Here is a 24,301-nt window from a genome sequence, read left to right as displayed (position 1 = left end):
TTTGTCTTCATTCTTTTTTAGGTTTAGGAAAGTAAGGATGAATGTTTAATTATGTCTTTTTTGTACCTTTGTTGAATTGTGATTTCACTTTAACAGCATATCTGAGTAAGAACAAGGAACTGAATTTATGAAATGTCAATACAATGTGCATAGAAAAAGGCAATGTATAGAAAAATACTGACACAATCATATACATTCTCTAGAGTATGGAATATGTAATGAATTAAGTTTTTCAGAAGCACTCAGGATCTTCAATCATTAGATTTCTTAAAATTCAAACTTTTAGTTTTAGCAAACTTAAGAAAAAAAAAAAATAACAGCTTGCTAATGCAGTGTTCTCTTTAGATTCTGGAAGCTTGGATGTACTGAAGTTGAATGAAGGCCAAGACATTAACATGTTAGAAAGTTTCATCTGAAGTCAGAGGGAAAAATTCTTGTTGCCATAAATATTTTCTTCAATACATATGAGCAGTAAAAATAATAAAGATTAAAGCTTGTTATTAATTATTGATGTTAATAATGATTAGGCTTTTCTGTATTTGTAAGAGCTATGAAGCATTGCAACAAGCTATCTAGAGATTTGAAATCTTTGTTCATGCAAGTATTCAAAACAGGTTAGACAAAAAGGCTCTGAATACAACTGAGCTTTCTTTAGTGAGTGGGTTGGATCAGTTATTTTATGATATTCCTACCAGTTGAAGATTTTTATGGTATTTTTGGTCACTATTTAAGCAAGACTCCATCCAACGTGCTTTACTCTGAAATCCATAGAGTATATAAGCAGAAATATTTACAATGTTGAGAGTGTAGTTTGACCCATCTGATATCTTTGCTGTGCATCATAGTATGCTTAGGAGAAAACAGAAAGCTAGAATCAGATGCCCTGTTTCGCCAGACTAAACTTTGCTAGTAGTTTATTTATTAAAAGGAATTTCATATTCGGGGATTGGAAGGAGTTGAACTTCAGGGCAAAATATCCCAGCAATTTAGTTAATTTTGATAGCTCTGGTCATTTAGTTTCAATGGTACATTATCCATCATGGTGATTAGAGTTTATAATTTGCAACAGACTTGTATGAACTACATAAAGCTTGTTATGGCTTTTGGCTACACCAAAAGGGAGCAACTTATGCCATTTGTTAGGAAATTAATGAGTTTGATAGCTTATCTCCAGCTGAAGCAGAGAAACTTTTCTAATGTGATGTTGGTTCATAGCAACAATCTGAAAACAGAAGACTGAATCTCTTCTTGAACCTAATAATTTGGACTCTTAGGACTAGCTGGTTTTATAGCAAAAATCACTGTTCACAGGACAATAAACTGTTGTGAAGATATAATTTAACCTGATCTTCAGAGATCCTTACATTTGTAGCTTCTATCATCCTCTGCTGCATTAGTAGCAGATACCAAGGATATGATTCTTCTAATTTTGTTTTTACATTGTTATGTTCATATTCAGAGTGATGAGACTGTAGAACTGTAGACTGTAGGCCAGCGCTGTGTTTTGTCTGTGTCTTGAGGACTTTTCTATCATGACTAGATGAAAAATTACCAGTGTATTATTTTTATTAAGAATAAATATAAGGACTGTTTTTCATCTTTTGCTAAACCAGTGTTTGTCAAGTAAGAAAAGATAGATTGTTTTATTTCCACAACAATGGGAAAGTATACATACATCGTATGTGTCATTTATGTTGTGATACATACATATATGTTATAGTACATACTGTGTATGCCATGATTCCTATTACTTAATGTACAGTACCTTTTTAGATGGTACACTTTGGAACTCTGCAAGTTCAGCTTCTAAATTTTTGGGCTCCTCATCTGCTTTCCTTAAACAATTTGCTAGTTGCTGGCTTTGTCAGCAGTGCTTAAGTCTATCTTGAGTCAGTAACCTTTTTTGTAGTCGATGACATTTGCATGCACAGTGCAACAGTTCATAAGTGCATAACTGTACACCCAAGAAAATGTTCTCATCTTTAATATACAATTAATGAAACATCCTACTAGCCTTGTTAAATAGCACATAGTGACCAGAAGTGGTATGACTCATGACTGTAAGTTCTGTCCCTGTGAAAAGGATGGAAGAAAAAGAATGTTTCTTTCACTATTTAAGAACAGTACAATTGGAGGTTTTATAACTGTAATATGTAATATTTTTTTTTTACCTGTCAAATACAAAAGGTGCTGACAAGTTCTTCTGTAAATCTTCTGAGCAATTTCAAGAGGCCAGAAAATAATTTCTACTGTCAATTAAGCAGATTTTATTTTGATCTAAAATTCTGTGGCAATTTGCTAAATAGAAAGATTAATATTTCAAAAAGTTATCAGCATGTAAAAACAGAGATACCAAAAGCAATTGTTCTGCAACTGGAACAACAATATAGTCTATTAAAAACTTCATATAGTAAATGAAATTTTAGTTTTCTTGATAAAACTATTTTTGGTGTTCCCTGAATTGCTGCCCTGCATGATTAGTTGATATATTTGGAACTGTGATAAAAATAGAGTGACCACCTACAATTAAGGGTAATTAAGAAAAACTGCTCGAAAACAGCATACCTACTGAAAAAAATAGAACAAATCTTTTTGTAATGGAACACACATTATAATATGTTATAGTGTTACAGAATCATACTTTTTTCATCACAAAGTAGGACCTCTTATGTGACTGTTGCATTAAAATAAATTACCTGGTCAACTATTTCTTTCTGAGCTTACTGGAATCAAGCTATGAAGTACTGGGGCTAGTGTACATGCCTTAAAACAGGCTAGGTGGTCACCCTATTATTCAGGTCACATTTTTACATTCAGAACAACTATGAAGGTGAGTAAGGTAAACACAATTCAGAATTACTACAATTTCTGAAAAAAAACCTGCTTTATTCAGCAGAAAGATGTCTTTTACTAGAATAGCAGCAGAAGGTGGCTAAATAAATCACTCATATCAGTGCATCCCTTATACTACCCATATTCATTCTGTCCAATACATTATGCATTCAAATCATTGGAAGTTGTGTGGTTTAGATCCTGTGAACTGCATTGAAAAATTCACCTCTACGTATCTGTGTGTTTATTATCTTCAGTTATCCATCAGTTACTGAACACTATGGACATTTTGAAATTATTCTGCATCTTATTATTTCATCCACTGTTTTTTTGCAAAATACATTGAAAATTCAGGTTTGCTTTGAAAACTCAAATAAGATTATTTTGAATGTGAAATAACAAAATGCTTATTAAAAAGGACCGATTCGATTTCAGACTTGTTATTGTAATTTATAATTCCTCCTCCCCCTTCTTCTCTTCCTCATCCTTTTTGTCCTCTTCTACAAGCATCTTTTTCTCCCCAGAGTAATACTGGTGCTATGTACAGTATTTTGTTTACAGTAGTATAAACATTTTCAGCCTGTGACTTCATTGCTGAAATAACTCACCTCTTTCATATCAACTCTTACCTAGGAGCCGTACAGCAGACTCATTGATGTAGGTTTTTTTCTGCATGGCAGCCCAGGCCAAGCTTTGGTTTCACTGCATGATGCAACTTCACCTTTTTTTGGTTGTCTATGGGATTAATTATAATCTATTCTTGTATTGCCTGTGCATGCCAATGTGCTTACCATAATCGTGTATACACTGAATGCAGTCTAGAGCATTAAGTGCATGAACTGGAATTAAAAAACCCATAAAATTAGTACATTTGAGAAAATGTAAACTATGCTTATCAATATCTTTAGTTAAGCTTTTATAGAATGAATAGGACATAATATGTATCAGGTCTATATATTTAAAATTTCCAGATTATTACAGTAGTTTATTGACTAGATAGACTAGACAATTGCAGTGTGGTCAAGATGGGAAGGAAAGAGTGTACTAACTATTCTGTTGTGACAACGGCTGAATGGTGCCAGTAGTGTTCAGAAAGATAAACCTTTCCCTGCTGTCAACTTTAGCAGCAGGTGACAGTGAAAAGAGGTAAGATTATACATAATCATTTATTAAAAGTCAGAATTTGGGAAGAATTGTGAAGTGCAACAGGTTTGTTGGGGTTTTTTAATAATATAAAGTAGCCTGCAAAGTAATTTTAAATGTATTGATTTACAAAACGCCACTAAAATGAAATTTCATATGAAGAATTGTAACACCGCTCTAAGTTTCTTTTACAAATTACATTGTGACCATCTTAAGCAACATGTTATTCATATGTTCTTAAATGTATTCAAATAAATCTTTCATCAGCAGTTGAAGATATGATTTAATGCTAATCCTATTGTTCCCTGATAAAATGATGAAACAGCACTTTGGAAAGTGACTTGAAATATTGTGTCTGAACACAATTTTGTAGTGCTGTCAATCAGTGCAAATGTTGAGTATATGTGTTCAGAGGTTATATTTTGTGCTTTTTGGGGGGTCAAAATTAACGTACAGATTGCAAATTAATACTCAACTTGGTGAATAAACATTTATCCCATATATTTAAATTTGAGGGCCTATAATATAAAATGCTATGATGTTTGAAAAATGGTAATTGTGAACAGATATCTATAAAGCCAAAATACATTCTCAGTGTGTACTTTTAAGCAGGTAACTGAAAACATGCAATATATTCAAAACAATAAAAAAGGGAAGTAATTTCTGCAACTGTTGTCTTGCCACCCACATGCTGGTACTGTGCTGCCCTGAGAATGTTTATTATTTAGGATTACTTAGGAATTTTTTTTTTATGATATTCCTGTATTCTACCTAATGACAATTACTATTTTTTTTCTTATGATGAACACAAAATCTCTTAGGACTGAAAAACTGATCAGACGTATATCTATACAGCAATATGAAATTCTTCCTCCTGAAATCGGTGCAAAGTGGATTATTACACCAGTCCTTTTGACTTACCAGTAGCTCAGTGTGTAAGCCTAACTACACATCCCATGCATGGCAGCTAGGATAAAAAGGTGTTGGATGATACAGTGCAAGCCATTTTGAGATGGTGTTAGAAAAAAGGAGCCACTATATATTAATTTTTAATGTCATTATAATCCTCTTCTTACACTGATGTAAAGTAGTTTTTTATCAGGCTTGTGATAATTGATTTGAGCAACTGCTACAGGTGCTGGCAATACCTTATTCCATTTGTTAATGGAGATAAAGTGACTGCTAAAAAAGAAAGGCAGAGTGTCATTAATCTGCCTAAAAAGGGCTTTGCCTTTCCCATTTAGAAAAGCCACTGTGATTGAGACTGTCACTGAGGCTCCAGGCTGGTTTTCTTGTCTGAAAAGTTGAACTAGGAAAGAGTTGAAGTATTTTTTTAATTTCTTCTTTGTTCATTTAAACTGATTCTATTCTTTTGCAAAGTAAATGTGGCTATTCAGTGAGTCTTTCATAGAATCAGCATTTCACCTTAAGAATATGGTAATTTGCTCTTAAGACAGTCCTGGTAAATAATCAGGTCCCACAGCTGGAACAGCTGTGACGTGAAAACTTCTAAGTAGCAAAATTGACTAGATTGCAGTTATATGCATGTGGAAAGTAAGCCGCAGCAGAGGAATGTATGGGTAGAGAAACTGTGTACATGTGTTTTACTTTAAAAAGGTATGTGCACTAAAGACTCTCCAGGAGTCCAGGAAAAGAAAAAGGGAAACTGATAGAAAGGACTGTCGTAAATGTTTATATATACTGGGAGTGAAGGTTACGTGGGTTATGTCTGCAGCTGGTTTAAGGCAGAGGAATTTAAACAGATATACTGTGTTGCTCAGGATATATTCAAAGATCTCAGATGGTTACTCTTGGTAGTTGAAAGGTTTTTTACTTCAACTCACCTGTCCATTACTCCTAGTAAAGTGGAACAAGTATACAAATACAGACTTCCTTGTGATAATTGGCAAGGATACTAGGTCTGTAATAGTTTGGATTGGGAGTAGTTGAATTGCGTGACCTATGGCACCCTAAATGTATCTTAGATATTAAATGACTAAGGTGCTTAAAAGGACCCTTATGCTGATGGGATAGATGAGGCCGAAAGGTCCTCATGAGGAATGAGGGAATCTGAAATTACAAAGATTTCTTTGGGACTAATATCCTTTCTAGTTTTATGCAGATTTTTTGAGGGAATGTACATGGTTCATGTTTACAGTTATGCCTTCCTTTGAAAAATGAAACAATATTTCCTGCCTGGTGTAACTGTGTATTAGGACTGCTGTTAGAATTACCATTAACACAATATGGATAGCTTTTTATGGATAATAATAGATTTGGGTGCACGCACTAAAAAGCCTGACCAAAAAAGCTGATCCAGTAATGTAATGTCAGCTTTCTACCAGTTTGTAGTATTTCTGGATTTCATTGCTCAATTTCATTATTCACTGACATTAAAGTCAAATAATATACCTTAGGTTCAAGTTTATTACTACTCAGTAAAAACTAAAGAGTAGCCAGATATTTTTATTAAAGTATCACAGGAGGGAATTCTGGAAAAGACAGTCAGATGAATGAACTGGAAATATTTTAACACTCCAATTTATCTGGTACTCTTGTCGTTTTCAGTTAGGATAGTTGAATTTAGACTAACTTTCATAGGACAAGATCAGTTTTTTTAATTACTGTATGTAAGCAAGCAAGAAACACATGGAAAGAATACTCAAAATCATCTGGAGGAATCTGTTATGCATATCAAGCAGAAAACGAGAGCTCAGTTTTGTGATGATATACGAGAGAAAAATGATTAATAATTTTAATTTGGAGTTAAATAGGATAGGTAGAGGACTTTCTCATTTCTGAAGATTGTACGTATTTTTTCCAAGAATGCAGTCAGATAAAGGAGAATTTTAAAAGTTGGACAACAGTATCAACAGAATAGAGGGATAATAAAAGGCACTGAGATGGAGGAGTAGTTGGAGCTGAAAACGATGATGATGGTGGGCTGTTGAAAACTTTTAGTTTGAGGAAAGTGCATAGGAAATGTGAAAAGCACCTTTGGGTAATTTTAAAAGACAGCAGCTGCAAAATAGAATCACATAAAATAGAGCAAGAAGGAATCTCAGGAAGTCAGTCTTCCTTCTGCTGCAAGGTAAAAGTGGCTATACATAAATTTATTCAAACAGATGCTTATCTGAGAGATCAATGGTTTGTAGGCCCTCTTCTACAGAAGGAGGAAATTTTAGAAATATCACATGTAGATCATTCTATTGACATATGCAAATGCAAGGACTGTAAGTGGTCCATCTATCCAAGGCTGAAAAGTATTTACCGCTGTTTTAAAAATCTGAGATCTGCCATTCTCCCTAAAGAACCTATTACAGTGTTTAACTATATGTTTTAACTGAAGAAGTTTTATGCTTTTGATATACTTCTCACTAACTTGATCCATTTCCATTTGTTCAATTCAATGTCAACATGGAAAAGGGATTAGTATTCTCTTTGCAGCATCATATGATGTGTTTGCATTTTCATGTCACCAGTTATTTTCTGTTCTCTGGAGTAAACGGCTACAACAACTTATTACTCCGTGGTACACTTTGGTTAAGAATATTGAACAACAATTATATTAATAACAGATGAGAAGTAACAGACAGGGGTCTTATTACGAAGTAGAAACATGCAAGATTGTCAGCTTTAGGGTATACAGTTAATCAGAATCTTTCTATAATGCAGTCAGCATACTAGGTATAACTGAAGTGGGTTATTAAATGTTGTCAAAAAAGGTAATAATATACTGTTAGTTGAAACAGTATACTGGTGTTTTTCTCTTTAATATGTTAGTAGTCTCACACAAACCCCTTTGATTAAAAATGTGATCCCTGGCATTGTTGCTCTATCATTCTTTTAGAATTGGCTTGTCATCAAGGAGATTGTTTTGTCAAGGTAATGTAATACTATTTGCAGTTACCAGTGTTCTCAGCTTATCGTAAAAAATTAACAAATCTTATGCAAAATAAAATAATATACTCTTCCTACTTACCTGCGTGGTTCTCAGCAAACCTCTTCAAGTGCAGTTATCTTAAGTAGGATGAAGATTTTAATGGTGTATTTTGCAAGAAGGCACGTGCTCTGTCTTCTGTACACTACTGAAAGAACTTAGAAGAGTTATGGAGATTGACTCTGGGCCATTTATTTATGGCTGTTTTAGCACTCAGTTCCTGGTTGTTCAGCTGTTCTGCAGGAATATTCCTTTAGCTTTTGTTTGTGAAAGTCAGAAATTAGAGAAGACATATGCTGCAGGCAGTAGTGAATGTACACACACCCTGATGAAATTAAGAAATATGCTGTTTTCAGAGTGAGAAATTCTAATGTGCGTATTTTCTGTATATCCTAGCAATTCAATATAAAATGTAAGTAAAAGTTTCTTGTTATAATACTTGTATACAATTCTGTGTTTGGGCTGAGGAAGATAAGAATTTGATTTTGCTTGAGTTCTGTGTAGGTTGGCTTATGTTTTACTAGGGCAACCTATGAAGAAGCATGATGTACTTAAAATTCATGGAAAACTTGAAAAAGAAAGATGAAAACTGACAACATGATACTGAATTTTACCAAGTTGTATTAGTTCATTTAGATAAAATAAGTACTAGCAATGTTACTTGACTCTGTCACTTGGTATGTTGTCAGTCGCAAATAGCTCTGTAAAAGTTAATAGAGTTATGCCAGGTAAAATTTTGTGGATCTGAGATGGGCATCAGGAAAGTATACCATTGTTCTGCAGTTGTACCAGCTTAATTTGTCTCTTAATTTCATACACGAATGTGACAGAAATTAAAATTAAGAGCTTCTCTTTCCCACTGGAAGTCCTTCTCTATCTCAGTTTCTAAACAGAATTAATTTTGCATTAAAAACTGTCAAGTCACAGCATTTAAATTTATCTTTAAATTTAAAACAAAATTTTTATGCCCTGTTCTTTATCACATGATCCAGAAAACAGAAGGAGTCATTAGGAAAAACAGTATGTCTCTGGCTCTGATTCTTAGAAAAATCTTTACTAAATAATGCTGTTGTACCAATTTATTGCTGCTTGATCTGGTTTTGTTGTTGCTTATTTCTTCTGACAGTGGATTTTTTTTTTTTGAAGAAGAAGAAGAAGTATGAGGAAACCTGTTAATTTTACCCAAATTAGTCTAAAAGCTTGTCAAGGTTCCCCAGTGTGCTAGGTTGATAATATAGAAATACTTAGTTGTAGAAAGCATCTGCAGAACAGATGAGTCATGATGCATTTTGTTAATTAGGTTAGAAATAGAAGGGTAATATTCTAATGACAGCTTGTGATCTGTCAGACTTTAAAGAATAACAGAAGATGTTGTGATAGAAATTAGGAAAGGGAAATAAGGACAGGCACTTGCATTGTTCCTGCTTTTTTCTGAAAAGCAGTTCCCTTGAGGTGCTTGCAATTTATAAGGTGTACCTTAAGCAATGACCTAAGAAGTCTTGGAAGATAGCTTTATTTCACATTATTTGGCAGTTCATCTTTTATTTTGACCAGATTTATATTTTGCTCATTTACTTTAAAATTGAACAAAGAGGATACTGATTGTTGATGTAATTCAAAGACAGCTTAGTGTGTATGAGCCTAAGGTCAGCAATGCATTTTCAAAAGGAATGTGAAAGTGAAAGATGCATATCAAAGTGAAGAAGGGAGGCCACTCCACATGTAGACAAGGCAGGAATGGAGATGGAAACAAAGACAGTAAAACAGAGTAATCCAGATTAAATTCATCGCATGCTGAAGTTGAGTTTTTGTGGCTGGAAAGACAAATATGGTTTAATTCATTAAGCAAAGGAGAGTCAGAATAGAGAATTAAAAAAAGGTACTTGGCAATGTCCCAAGGAGTTATGCAGGAATATTTTTCTGAAGCTTTCTGAAGGAAGAGGAGGATAAAGTAATAGGCAATATGGAGTCCAGGCAGGAGGAAGGTACAATAAAAAAAGGTGAGAGAGAGACAACCAAGCATGGTCAGCATCTTAGCTATGAGTATAAAAAAGAAGCTCCAGGAATTGACACTGAAATGTGTTTGGACCAGAAAGTTCTCTGTGTATGTGTGTGTGTGTGTGCACACAGGAGAAGCAGTTAGCTAAGGATTTAGATGTAGGAGGTTGTGTGGTCAAAAAAAGGATTTAAATGTATCTTTATCAATGACAAGATAAGAAGATACAGGAAATGGTCACAGCATCATCCTTGGCTATCAGGTCATAACTATCTGCAAAATTCAGTGAGAAAGGGATTGTTCCTCCTTCCCTCACTAGCTCCTGGTATACAAAACTTTTTAGACAATATCTCTAACTAGAGATGTAATGATCCCATGGAGTTTTATGGATCCCAAAACTTAGGGCTGTGACACAGATTACACTGCACTTCTGCTTTGGGCAAAGTTGGTCTTTCCCTTGCTTTCACTAAAGCATTGTTCTGATCCAGCTGGCTGCTCTTCCTTTTTGGGAAGGAAACCAACTTAACTCTTCCTGCATATCATGCAGTGCTAACTGAAAATGCTAGTAGCAAAACTTCCCCAGTGGCAGACCACAGTGTGTCAAGGGAGAGTGAAGTAATTTAGAAGACATTTGCCATCTAAAAATTAATGAGCTTATTGATGTTATGACTCAAAGAAAGGCCTTCTAAATTGAGTCATTTACCAAGGCATCTTGCATTCAGAAAATCAGTACACAGACTGCAAGAAAGTACTTTCTGTTTTCTAACTGTGGGACTACCTTGGTTAATAAATGAAAACCATTTGAAGTAAGAAAAAAAATGTTATGCTCTCTATCACTCTGTGAGATATTTGATACCTTTGATTTTTATTTAGTCTTGTTGATTTATTTTAATTATCATATTTGTTTCACTAGGTTGACACTTGATAGGCATCCATGTTTATAATTTTGCTATATGTTCATGCCTGTTTCACTAAAGAAGATTTTAACTTACTCCCTTCTGAGCAGTACAGCTAAACCATAGTTAAAGGAACAGAAGGTATTCTGCATAGAATGAACATTGCTTTTACTAAATGATACATCTGGCTTTTCCCTTAGTTTTACTTTAGTACTATGCCACTGAAACACAGTTTAAAAAGCCTAACGATAACCCCCTTAATTTTTTTTTTTTTTGCTGTACTGTTAAAAATATGTATTAAAGGAGTATAAACAGATGCTGTCCTCAAATTTGTGGCAAACTTATTTTTTACTCTAAACTTTGTAAAATTGGGTTTGTTCTATAAATAATTTTTAGGGAATTCAGTATTACAGAGGAGCTTCCAGTAAAACAAAATAGTTTGGAAACAAAAAAAAAATATTATAGACATTTTTAAGAACAAAGAAAATTTACATGCCCAAATTAATACATACTGATTGCATTCAAATACATTTGAAAGTGAGAAGTGAATGGAATGTCTTCAAATGATGAGATACTAAAGAGCTTCTAAATATTGAGTAGTTTTTCTCCATTATTTATTCATTTGTGTTTATTATATTTTAGCAGCCTCTACCAGTATTTCTGTACATAATTATAATTTGATTTTAAAATTCATTCTTATCAATGGACATTCCTTCTGATAGAAACTGCACATTTTACTGTTTTTTCATATAATGGACTATCATGCAATCTACAAACTGTCATGAGCAAAGGAAATTAAAAACTTCCTAATTTTTCATAGTATCAAGTTGTCTTTATTTCTCAGGCATGTTAAGTTTGTAACATACTTTTTTTTTTTTTTAGTTCCAACTTTTTCAGTTTTACATTTTATTCAGTTAATATTAAGAATTAAAATATATTTTATCTGATTTCAGTCATGGATTTAGCTTTTCCTCCACCATTGAGAAGACCACTTTGCTTCCAAAAATTAAAGTTGTAAATTAGGACAATTCTCTGAATTTCTAAAAGTTTCAATAACTTCTTAAAGTTCCAAAGATGCAGCAGCTGTGGTATTGTTATTAACGTCAGTACTTTCCTGAAGTTACAGTAGAAGTAATTTTCTTTTGTGGTGGTTTATGAATGTTTTACATAGAACTTCTTATCTTCAAAACACTTGGCAAAATGTAACTAGATTAATAAAATTAAAATTAACCTTTTGCATTTTGGTATATAATTATACACAAATAAAAATTGGCATCCATCTTAGCCTTTGCAGGCCTTGTCATTAAAAGGAAAGGAAAAAAAAAAAAGTGGCAAAAAACATTAGGAGCAGACTGACATGACATGTGCCAAAAATACAAGAGTCTACTTCCTTACACAGAAGGGACAAAGAACTGTAAATTGCATATTGAATAGTTATTTCAAGTACCGAATTGGATGTGCGCAATCTTTCCCATTATTGTGGGGAACATTTTATGTAAAATCATCCAGATAGATGTCACTATGATTGCAAAGCTGGCCGAAAGTCTGAATGAATGTAGAGCTTCTTTCCCTTACTTCTGTGTGGTCATAATGGGAGTGATTGCACTGTGACATAGATTGATACGTCACGGCAAGGCTTTGCTCTGAAGTTGGAAATGGGCTTTACAGTTCCTATCAAGAGGTGAAACGATACAGGAGAAAACAAGATATTTTCAACTCTGTTGCAATTGCAGAATCCTGGAAATACTCAATGAAGGCTTCTTCTGTGGGAAGTTTCATTTTAATATACTCACAGAAACAAATAATTTCAGAAAACATTAAAATGCATACTATTTTTTGCCATCTCCCACTGATTCTATGACTCTTCAAAGAGTAATCTCAGTAGAACCATTTCGAATGCAGTAGAAGCATTTCAAATGAACCGGAAATAAGTGAGTATGATAAGTAAATACATTAAATAAACTTGTGACAAAAGTAGTTATTTAAACAGCAGTAAATTCTTTTGAATTGAAGTGACAAGGGGTTCATTCATTTGTTCAGCTGTGGTAAAGTATCATGTAAAGTGTTGGATTCAGTGTTGATTGTGAAAAAGGTTTAATGATGCTGGGAACACCTTGTCAAAATTTTGCCCCATCTGTGTAAAGTTAAACTGGAGTAATTTTGTTAGTTCTCTTGCAGTCACTCTAGCTCACTGAACTAGTTTATGCCTGTGATATCTGTATAACTGGCCTTTACAACTACTAGTATTGCGATAAAAATGCTGTAGTAGTAAACAGAATGAGTAAATAGAGGTAATGTGAAACTGAAAAGAATAGCAGTGTTTAAAGAGCAGGAGAGGAAGGAATAGAATTAACAATGAAGTCCATGCCTGAAAAATCAAATAAGGTTCTGTCTTTACTGCAGATTAGGCAAACTAAGCCCACTGTTATTTCTCTAGATGCAATTTTTTTATTAAATTGTAGCACAGAGCACACAGTTGCAGCAAATGATAACTTGATATAAATGTTGACCTGAAGAAAACTGTCAGCCTCTCAAATCTTGCTTGTGTAGCCCAGGCATTGCTTGTAGCACTTAGTCTATTACATAAAAAGATGACAGGGCAAAGGGGAATTATAGTCCTTGATAGATTATCAGCAGGATATCCCTGCATTAAGTAACATAAAATTGGTGCTGTGAATTTTTCTTTTCAAAACACAAGAAGTCATAGCTACAGTGGAATTTTTTTCAATTTTTGTGTAGCAAATTAAAGACGCTCTTTCAAAGTGGACATAAATATTGCATTTAGAGTTACATCACTACTGTAATTTTTTTCCAGTTATATTAAATCTTTCATATCATTGTTAGTATAATGTTATTCCATTGATTTTAGTGTAGTTTCTCTGGGGTTTTAGAAGTACAAATGCATGAAACCACACTTACAGTGAAGGATGCTTACATGGAAGAGTAATAAAAACATTTCTAACAGTCTGTTGGCTCCTTCAAAGGTGAATGCTTTGCTGATATAAAGGGGTGAAATCCCATAGGACAAGCCATCTGATTTTAGTTTAAAACAGGCAATATATTATTAGTCCTGGAGACACCAGCACACTACAGTCTGGAACTCTAAGAACTATAGCACTTCTGTTTTGGAGAAATGTGATGTAAAGAAGAGGTTCAACTTGGCTTCCTTTCGGCAGCAGACTGAATGGTGCAATGATAAACATTAGTGGCTGTATTTTTCTCTCAGTTCAAATGTGAGCTACTGATGAAACTGAAAAATATCACCAGAATTTAATTTGGAAAATTTAAAATCTTGTATTCTGTGAGTATAAATAATCATTTATTTAGCCTTAGTGACATGCCTTTTTGATAAACTCATCATTTAAAATAAAAAGGAAAGGACATTGTGTTTGTCTTTGAAACGGATAACTTAGAAATTGAAAGAGAGAGATGATCTCTGAAATGAAGGATGCTCTAGGGATATGACTAGCAGAAGCAGTAGTCCTGGTATTAGGTAAACAAAAGTTCCAAATCAGGATTGTGGTCCACTGTGCTGAGTGTTCTGCAAACAAGATGAAGATGTATTATGCATTAGCTAATTTGTCAGATCTTGTAGGTTTTTGTAAAGGACAATGGTACAAAAGTACAGCGGTTAGCTGCAACCCTAGCTGACCTTATCTGACAATCATGACAAGTACCAAATAACTGTGGAAAGGAAGATAATGAAGCGCTCTCTATCCTAGTCATAAATCTGTGCAATTCCATTAGCTTCAGTGAATTTCTGCAGCTTTTACAGGAACCTAACCTGGAATTAAGGGTCCAAGCCTCTGTGTTGGTGCAGAGTTGTTCATGCTGCTTCTGCTGTACTTCCTGTGATTTCTGTTGGTCGGGTGCATACTGACTCAGTGTGTAGCCTACCTTATTTTGACAACATCCTTTGCTCTCAGTAATGCTATACAGAAAATGATCCTGTTGGGTTCTCAGATTACATCCACTGTTTTTGTAGCTAAAGCTGTATTTGTAAAGTGTGAGGTGCTGTCTTCCATCCTATACGTTAATGTTTGGCTTCTCTTCCCTTCTGCCTGCTTTTGTAAATCAATTTTATTTGAACTACAACAGAAATGTTTCATAACGTCAATGTCTGTGCAAATAGCTTTTTAAAAACCATTTCATTATAATTTCCTATAGCACTGAAGGTTCTTAAAACATAAAGCTATTGTACATCAAGGAAGATTTTGCTGTATACATTCATGCATCTAAAGACAGGAGAGGGCATGCTGTATTTAACTTGTTTGACTTGTAATGTATACAAGGAATGGAAAATTTGGCTGCATGTGTAATGACCTGGTAGCCCAGGTAATTTCCTTTATGCCTTAACTTAGGTAACTGACATTCATAACGCATAGAATCTTGCTTGTTGAGCAATCTAGCATTATATTTGCAGAGCTACTGCTATACTAACTGGTATTATGTTCACATTCAGTGATTTATTTGACCTGGGAAGCCAAAGGATTTCTTCTTTCCTGAAAGGATATTTTCTATGGCTCCAAATGATCAAATGATCTACATTCTAGTTTTCCACTTTATTACAGTTGTGATGAATACATGATCATTTGCAATATATGTGTGTGTATATATGTATATATGGTGGGACATTATGTATATATAGTATATACATCAGCATATATTAGGACATGACTTTTACTTTGGTCTGACTTCAACATTTCTCTGGGGCTTCACCAACCAATTTTAGAAACCTCACAAATAAATCACTAATCACACTCATGGAAGTTATCTCCTTCCTTAGATAAAAGTGTATCTATAAAGTACCAGTTTGTATAGAGTATGCTTTGGACCTGTCCCACTGTTAAATAAAGCATAATATAATAAGCTAGAATTTGCAATGGCTGCCTGACAGACACAAAGGTATTTTAATTAACCTGCATGCAGAAATTAACCCTTAGAGTACTGCTTCAAATTCCTCAATTTATTTTGTTATTTAATTTTACCAGTGGGCTATGCTGCTTTTCTACTCAGTTCATAGTACTGTACATAAAGTACATTAAATAGCCATACACAAAAAAAGAAGTGAGAAAAAGGAAAAAAAAAACCCAAACCAACTTCTTATAAACAAGGGACTGTACAAGACTAAGTACCCCAGGTTGCTAATGGGTAATGTATTCCTAAGCAACTATGGTTTTTTTAAGGTTTTATATTATGACATGAATTAAAACCATGTAAAGTTTCACTGTAGCTGTGTGCTTGTTAGGTTTGTTCCTAAAGTATCATAGGTATGTCTCCTGTAGAAAGAAGTCAGTTCTTTAAGGGTTAATGTGGGGTTAAGGAATCCTGAGGTATTCTCCTGCTTGTTCTTTCTCAAAGGTATTTGCATGTTAATTCTCAGATATTACCTGAACAGGTCAATATAAAGACTGTATGAATGACTAACTGAATGAATGAAATAATTCATTTGAAATGCTTGCTTGTATCCTGTAAATGACTGGAAAACAGAAATGTGATTTCTGAATCAAGGTCCTTAATGAAATGCATAAAAATCTTACCAGAGTGGAAACTCATATACTGACAATTTACTCCAATTTCTTTTTCTTTCAAATAGCCCAATAGAATCCTGCCAGAATTTCTACAAAGATTTCACATTACAGATCGACATGGCTTTCAATGTGTTCTTCCTACTCTACTTCGGCTTGCGTGTAAGTAGTGTTTCTTTGATAGCGTAAGTCAGGGAGAGAATATAGCTATTAGATAGGGAAAGTCTTTGAATACAGCCTGACTACAATGGCTGGACAAAATTAAGCTAATTTCTAAAATGCATGAGGAAAACATTTGATTGGGAACATTTAAGTAATAATAATAAGCATCTAAGATCACTAAGGAGACCGATAGTTTATAAGCTAAGCCATCTGTTCCAGAATGTTCTCATGTGGTAGAAAGTGAAAACTGTTATAGTTCAGTGCTGGTCAGTGATGTGGAATCTAGTTGCATTGTTATCAATGGAGTCATAACTACCTCAGCAAGACTAGTGAACGCTTGATCTATTCCTCTGCTGCTAGACAGGTCTTTGGCAGTCAAAGGTTGAGGTTACAGCTGGTAGAGCTGCTGTATTCCGTTTTATGCACATCCACTTTCCCAGACTGCTAATGAATGCTTTGCAGAAGCTGTAAATACTAGTCAACATGCTGAAATGTATATGCTTAGAATATACTTACCACTTTCTGAAAATCCAGTAATGCTGTTTCGGGATCTGAAAGTTGGGACATCTGAAACAGGTAGGCACTTTTAAAAGTTCCGGCCAGTAATGCTTGGAATTCAAGCTGTTGGGGGTTTTTTTTGTTGTTTGTTTGGTTGGTTGTTTTTTTTAAATATGCTTTGAAAACTAACTTTGCTTGTGGTTAATTGGAAAATCGGGGAAAAAAGGCCTCAAACATAACAGAACTACAAGGAAAACCTCATGTGAGCAGAAAGCCTGCCACATTGGTCTTTAAATTTGATACAAGTATTGCTTCCTGATCTTCCTTTGTCCATTTTGCTCCTGAATCACTGGAGCTCCTGTGTCACAATGTTAGCTGAGTTCCTCCTATTTCATTTCTGACCAACTTAACCAACTTTTTCTAATAATAAGGAATTTTGTTGCAAATCTGGGTTATTTCATTACCTCGTCTAGGTGCAGTGTCTATCCTTTAGCTAAATAGGTAAATTCCTTCAGTATTTACACTACTATGCATGCATTCTAAGCTGTATTTTAAAAGCATGCAGTGTAATAGCCCCTAATTCTTAAGGATTTGGGGAGCATTTTGTAGATGTCCACCAGGCCTGCAATATAGGTTAACTTTTTGACATAACAGATGCAATGCATGGTATTTGTAAACTTCCAAGAACCTTTTTTTTAGAAGTATCCAAATGCTTTGTAAATTTTGTGCTAGTGTTAAGGTTGTATGTTCTTACCAAGAGAATTAAAATTATGTATTGGACACTCTAACTTACTCAAAGCAGTAACTCGGATTACTTTATCAAGAAGCAGAGCACAGTAAGAGAGAATTTACTGACAGCTGATGCTACTACTTTCATATCCACACTGTATGTTTTTTTGGAAGGGAGAGAGAGTACTGTAGAGTCCACTCTGGTCCTGTGGACTGAATGCACTTCAGCAGTTACAGCATGTGAGTTACACTGCTAGAACACCTTTTTCAGTTTTAGTTTCAACCAAAACAAATCTTTGTGTTATCCAAAACTGCTTTGTGATGTAAACTGAAGTATGGTAAATGGGGATGATAAGGATTCACTTCAGATTAGTACTCCTTATCTAAGTCAAAATGCTAATATAGCTGTAACTTCAGCTCTCCAAGAAGTCCTGCTGAACTAAACAGGAGTTCCTGGGGAAACGGTGATACTTGGTTGTGCGGATGCAAGAATTGGATCGATAATGAGTTTCCTAGTTATGTAATAAGCATCTCATACTTTTAGCTATTTTAGGTTGGGGTTTTTTGTTGGTTTTTTTTTTCTGATAAATATCTCCTATGAGGACTCACTGGCAAATTAAAGTATTTGAAGAAATATTTTAAAATCTCATCCTTCTCCATCTGTTCTCCCTGAAATGATGTTGCAACTCAAAATCATATAAATATTACCATATATTCAGTTCTAGAAGATATTTGTATTCAAACATGCATATATCCATTTTAAATTTTTTGTTGGCTAGTATCCAACTATGTGAGAACTCAAAAGCGAAGTCTGCAAACTGCTGATGAAGACTAAGTCCGAACTGCATGAGTTAGCACATAATCAAGCAATAGGGTCTGGCAGAGATATGGCAAGTATGGAAGTAATCCTTCTTTGGAAGCGACAGAATTGTGCTAGTGCTTCTAGAAAAACAAGGTATCTCTTCAAGCATGGTAGGATTGCCTCTAATGAAATGGACTTCTATTAATCGCTAATTACCTAAATGAATAACTGTTCAAATACTTCCATAGAAAAGTATGAGTGGCCTTTACAGTCAACAGACTTAGTTTTCATTGTTGAATAACACACTTTAACCTTTTTGAAAGCCTAAAGGTTGTGCCCTGTGGAAAGATAAAATGCTGATTAGAACACGTATTGTAGGTTATGAAAGTATTGATCTGACATCTTAAAAAGTTTTTAGTTCCAGATATTCTGACTACTCTAAATTCAACAGAAGGCAATAGAAAGCTTCTGCTGAAACTGGATATTTTTGTTCAGTTTTCATAGTGGAGCATTGATATTGAGTAATACAGACTAATAAAAAGTGAATTTATTTTTGCTTTTGAGTCTTCTCTGAGGCAAAGGATGCTCACGTTGTCTGTCTTCTTTTTAAGTATGATTTCAACATTCTTGACATCAGTAGAGTCCCCTTTCCAATAATTTATCTGGGATTCCATCAAAGTTGGTATGCACCATAAACACTTTCTGTTAGAAGTTTTAAAGTAGTTCTAAGGCAAGGAGATTAAGTGGATGAAATAGTTAGAGAATGTCAGTATTTGCTTTGGAAGAAAGACAATGGATAATGTGTGTAAGTCAAAAAATACAAGCACTGTTTTGAAATATGTTAGTCCAGGTTTTAAGACTTATGTGAGTACAACTGCTCCATTAAATGTCTTCGTGATGCACTAAAATTTTATATTTATTTGTATATTTATATTTCATATTTATATAAAGCATTTGTTTTAATTATTACTTGAATGTGAATAGTAGTTTGATCTTATTTAAGCACATAGATGAGTAGGCAAGTTCAAATGATGATGTCCTTGGCATCTAAGTTTGCCAGTTTCCCTAGGCTGATTTCATGATGAAGAGAGAGAAATGACCTCATCCATGGCACAATTCAAAGGATTGAAGTCCTGCTGCAGTCCTGAATTATGCCTTGTAGGAGTCATCCTGGTGATGTCTGGATAGGATGATAATGGGACTTTGTAAACTATCATGTATTTAGAAACCCGTGAACAGCAAGTACATGGTGAGACTACTACCAACATGTTTGGTGTGCTAGAGCAAAGGTGATATACTTTGAAATATTTTATACTTACCTACAGTTTTCTAATATTACTGATACATTGTTAATAAATGTGGAGAAAATGGGTTTTAGCACAGATATTACAACTCATCATGTAAATGATCTGTCTTTTTAGTTAGACCTTTCATTTTAATCTCAATGTGGTTATCAAGCAACACACAGTACCAACTTCTTTCCAATGAGACATGTTGTTTTGTCTGGACTGACCTAAAACATCAGTTACTTGTCCACTAACTTTGGAATTTAATATTTTAGTATGGAAAATATTGCACATACTTGCAACCACCATGAGCATAATCTGATTCTTTCACCCTCCCCTTCTTTTTTTTTCAGTTCATAGCAGCCAATGACAAGCTATGGTTTTGGCTAGAAGTTAACTCAGTAGTAGATTTCTTCACGGTCCCTCCAGTGTTTGTGTCAGTATATTTAAACAGAAGTTGGCTTGGTAAGTAAAATACCTTTTAATAGCTGTTATAAAAATACTTAAACTTCAGATTTTAATGGAGAATTTCTTCATCTTGTGGCATCGTGTAAGCAGAAGAATGTTACCAAAGTTGTTTTTGGAGTGAATTTGCCATTTCAGCAGACAGGCGGGTTATGTCAGAAAAAGCACTTACTAAGTCCATTTTGTTTTTGATTCATTAATATAATCTTCTATTCTAAGTGGTGGCGAATGCCAGCTTGGAAGTACTGTGTAACATGAGGCTGTTTTTATAAAATGGTGAATTTGATGTAATTGTCTCAGCTTACAACCTGAACAGGTGATCCAGACCATTCGTTCACTGAGCTGGATTGCCATGAATCACTGTCAACAATGAAATCAACAAATTTTCTTCACATTTTGAGCTAATACAGCTAAATTTTAAATCCACTGAAACAACAGAGTTGGAAGATTTGTTTAGACACTTCTGTGGGACTGCTAGGAATGCATTAGAAAAGAATATGCCACATGTAAAAGGGAATAAAAAGTGAAGCAGAGCAGACAAAATATATCAGTTAAAGAACACCTATAATGTGACATGTGAAGTTTCTTGTACAAATTGCATATTCTCTCTAGTTAAGTAAAATGAAGGTCAAAATTTGGGAGTTTTTTCGGGGAAAGCTTCCTAAAAATGGCATACATTGTGAATGCCATGTCTTTAGACAACATATGAAATTTCACAATTTGACAATCCATTTCTCCAGAAAGACAGGCACTCATTGTCCCTGATTTCACTAGCTATAACTCAATCCCACATTCTTTGCATTATGTGAATTAAAGGGACGTATTTTCACACTTGAATGCAACATATCAAAGTTTCTGAGAACTTTGAGATTGAAATTATTGGAGATGAAGGCTATCTAAGAGCAAAAACTAGAATTACAGGATCCATAGAAAGGGAATATGAAATGAGAAAATAGCAAAACTGCAAAATTTGGGAAATGAGACAGATAATTATTTGAGATGAATACTCTTTGTGACAGTGACTGCATAATTGACTGACTCATGGTGACACAGCAATCTAACAGTACCAACAGTAATAATGAGAGAGTTTGCCCATTTAGCAGCTTCTGCTGGATAGTTTTTACAAGATTTATGTAATTTTGCAAGCAGAGTTAAGCATTGTACTTATATTTATTCATAGGGCTGAAAGGATTTCCAGCTCTCTTAATTACACCAATGTCGCTTTTTCTTGATTTCTTGTTTATAGTTCCACTTTACCTCTTTTCTTATGGAATCATCCTGAGACATTTATCACCTGCTGAAGCACGGAATTTTTAAATTTTTTTATGTAGTCATCTTAGGAGTGACATATTTACAGTATTTGAGCTTTGCACCTGCTTCCACTGTGTTTATTCCAGAGGGGTTTTCACTTTAGAGAAAATCATCCTTAGTGAAATAATACACTAATTAAAAAATGTGAATTATTGGGGTCCCTGACATAGCTGTAATTTGGATCAGCAAGTTATTATTTTAAGATGCTGTGATGAAAGAGTTTTTAAGCAAATACACTGAAGTGTATTAATGAAGATTATCTATTCCTTTATAACTTTTAAAAAGATGGCAAAATTTACTCCGCCTGTGGAACTCAAATACTTTGGACACACTTTTAGGACTGGATGTGTGAGTGGAGGAGGAAGGAGGGTGTTTGGACCATATTATTTACAGTTCCAGGTTAGATGCCTACTTTTCCTTTTATATAATTTTTGTAATTGAGAGAGATATCCTTGTGCAGAGCATGATTCAGAACACGTAAGTTCTGGTTCCTGCACCAAGTGTCCCTGTGGAAATAGGAATCGCAGGGAGGTTAGCCTTTTAGCAAGGCAAGTAAATAGGGAGTGCTTAATGTTAGGCAATGTGGAAATAATTTCACAGGTTTGGACTTCAGTGTATTCCAATAATTATTTGCACATTTTAAGAATTTGTTACTGATTAAGTAGGATTCCTTTATGTGCCTTAAATTTCAAGATCATTTAGGAGCCCAAATACAATACATTGTCTGGAATGTATTGTGCATCAGGGTCTTTCCAGTTTATTTCACTATTGATTCATGTCAGTCAGCTGTGATGAGTTCATCTAAGTACTAGACAGAATGAAAGTCACCAGAACATTGCTCCCTGACTTCCTGATTTCACAAGAACTGTCCTGGTTTAGCTAACTGACAATAAAGTACGAACGCACTGTTTAAACAGTATTTAAAAAACCCGAACCATCCTAAATCAAAAATAAACTTTGCCTTCGGAGCACTAAATGCTCATAGAAAGATGTGAAGTATAGCAGAGGACATGTGGTTTGAATGTATCATCTTTTAATGTACTATAGTGGAAAGCTAGTGGGTTTTTTGCTTTTCTTATGCTGGTTCAGAAATGCCACGATTCAGCTATTACGTAACTCTTAGTAAGTGAAACCTTCCGCTTTCCCCACTTCTTTTGTGTTCAGTTGTTCATAAAATGTATTTTTGTATCTCAAAATGCTGTATATAAATGAAATTTTCAGTCAGTATTCATGATGGATATTGTTTCAAATCTAATCTTCCACCTAGATTCCAGTATGCAAACAAAATTCAATATGCAAGATGGATCAGATTGTGCTTTTCCATCACAAGGTTTCTAGGAATGGTAGGGTGTTCACTGTCTAATGTACAGCAGAAAGCAGATCAGCACTTTAAACCTGCAAAATATCAAATTTTTAGGTTTGATAAATCCTTTAGGATTTCTAGGGTATCATTTTTGCTAGCATAAGGTAGTATAAGAAAAGGAAGTACATAAGCAGAATACAGCTGGCACATGGAATGATCTACATATTGAAATATTGAGGGGGAGCAGAGAAAGGGAAGAAAATTTTAATGAATCTGTAATTCAGTGATATACATTGCTTTGACAGTCGGTATAAATAGTTCTTATGCTCTGACTTTAAAAGTGTACAGATACAAACATCAGTGAGTTGAATCCAGTTGGCGGCGGGTCACAAGTGGTGTTCCCCAGGGCTCAGTATTGGGGCCGGTTCTGTTTAATACCTTTATCAATGACCTGGATGAGGGGATTGAGTGCACCCTCAGCAAGTTTGCAGATGACACCAAGCTGGGACGGAGGGTTGATCTGCTCACGGGTAGGAAGGCTCTACAGAGGGATCTGGACAGGCTGGATCGATGGGCTGAGGCCAATTGTATGAGGTTCAACAAGGCCAAGTGCTGGGTCCTGCGCTTCGGTCACAGCAACCCCATGAAGCGCTACAGGCTTGGGGAAGAGTGGCTGGAAAGCTGCCTGGCAGAGAAAGACCTGGGTGTGCTGGTTGACAGCCAGCAGAATATGAGCCAGCAGTGTGCCCAGGTGGCCAAGAAGGCCAACGGCATCCTGGCCTGTATCAGAAACAGTGTGGCCAGCAGGAGCAGGGAGGTGATTGTTCCCCTGTATTCAGCACTGGTGAGGCCGCACCTCGAGTACTGTGTTCAGTTTTGGGCCCCTCACTACAAGACAGACATTGAGTTGCTGGAGCGTGTCCAGAGAAGGGCAACCAAGTTGGTGAAGGGCCTGGAGCACAAGTCTTATGAGGAGCAGCTGAGGGAGCTGGGGCTGTTTAGTCTGGAGAAGAGGAGGCTGAGGGGAGACCTTATCGCTCTCTACAACTACCTGAAGGGGGGGGGTGTAGTGAGGTGGGTGCTGGTCTCTTCTGTCAGGTGGCTGGAGATGATAGGATGAGAGGAAATGGCCTCAAGTTGCGGCAAGGGAGATTTAGGTTAGATATTAGGAAAAATTTCTTTACTGAGAGGGTTGTCAGACACTGGAATGGGCTGCCCAGGGAAGTGGTTGAGTCACCATCCCTGGAGGTATTCAAAAAGCGTGTAGACGTGGCACTTCAGGACATGGTTTAGTGGGCATGGTTGACAGTTGGACTCAATGATCTTGAAGGTCTTTTCCAACCTAAATGATTCTGTGATTCTGTGTTTTCTGATGTTTATTTGCATCTAGATCCCCCCAACATTTTTTCA

At 35.2% G+C, this 24,301-nt stretch overlaps 1 protein-coding gene across 38 annotated transcripts in view; it reads left to right on the top strand.

Moving 5' to 3' along the window:
- KCNMA1 (potassium calcium-activated channel subfamily M alpha 1) overlaps positions 1–24,301 on the top strand; it is a 527,339-nt gene that overhangs the window by 295,871 nt on the left and 207,167 nt on the right. For 23 of the 38 annotated variants that reach the window (XM_041127120.1, XM_030030369.2, XM_030030368.2 and 20 more), the window contains exons 4-5: positions 16,404–16,497; positions 20,166–20,277. In XM_041127120.1, coding sequence (XP_040983054.1) covers positions 16,404–16,497; positions 20,166–20,277 — 206 coding nt within the window. Of the gene's footprint in view, positions 1–3,465; positions 3,490–16,403; positions 16,498–20,165; positions 20,278–24,301 lie in introns of all 38 variants that reach the window. The other 15 variants (XM_030030358.2, XM_030030356.2, XM_030030361.2 and 12 more) reach the window with 1 other exon arrangement.

Source organism: Aquila chrysaetos, chromosome 11 (assembly GCF_900496995.4).
Source record: "Aquila chrysaetos chrysaetos chromosome 11, bAquChr1.4, whole genome shotgun sequence".
Lineage (NCBI taxonomy): Eukaryota > Metazoa > Chordata > Aves > Accipitriformes > Accipitridae > Aquila > Aquila chrysaetos.
The sequence above is the reverse complement of the archived record's forward strand: the minus strand, read 5'-3'. Positions and strand labels throughout refer to the sequence as shown.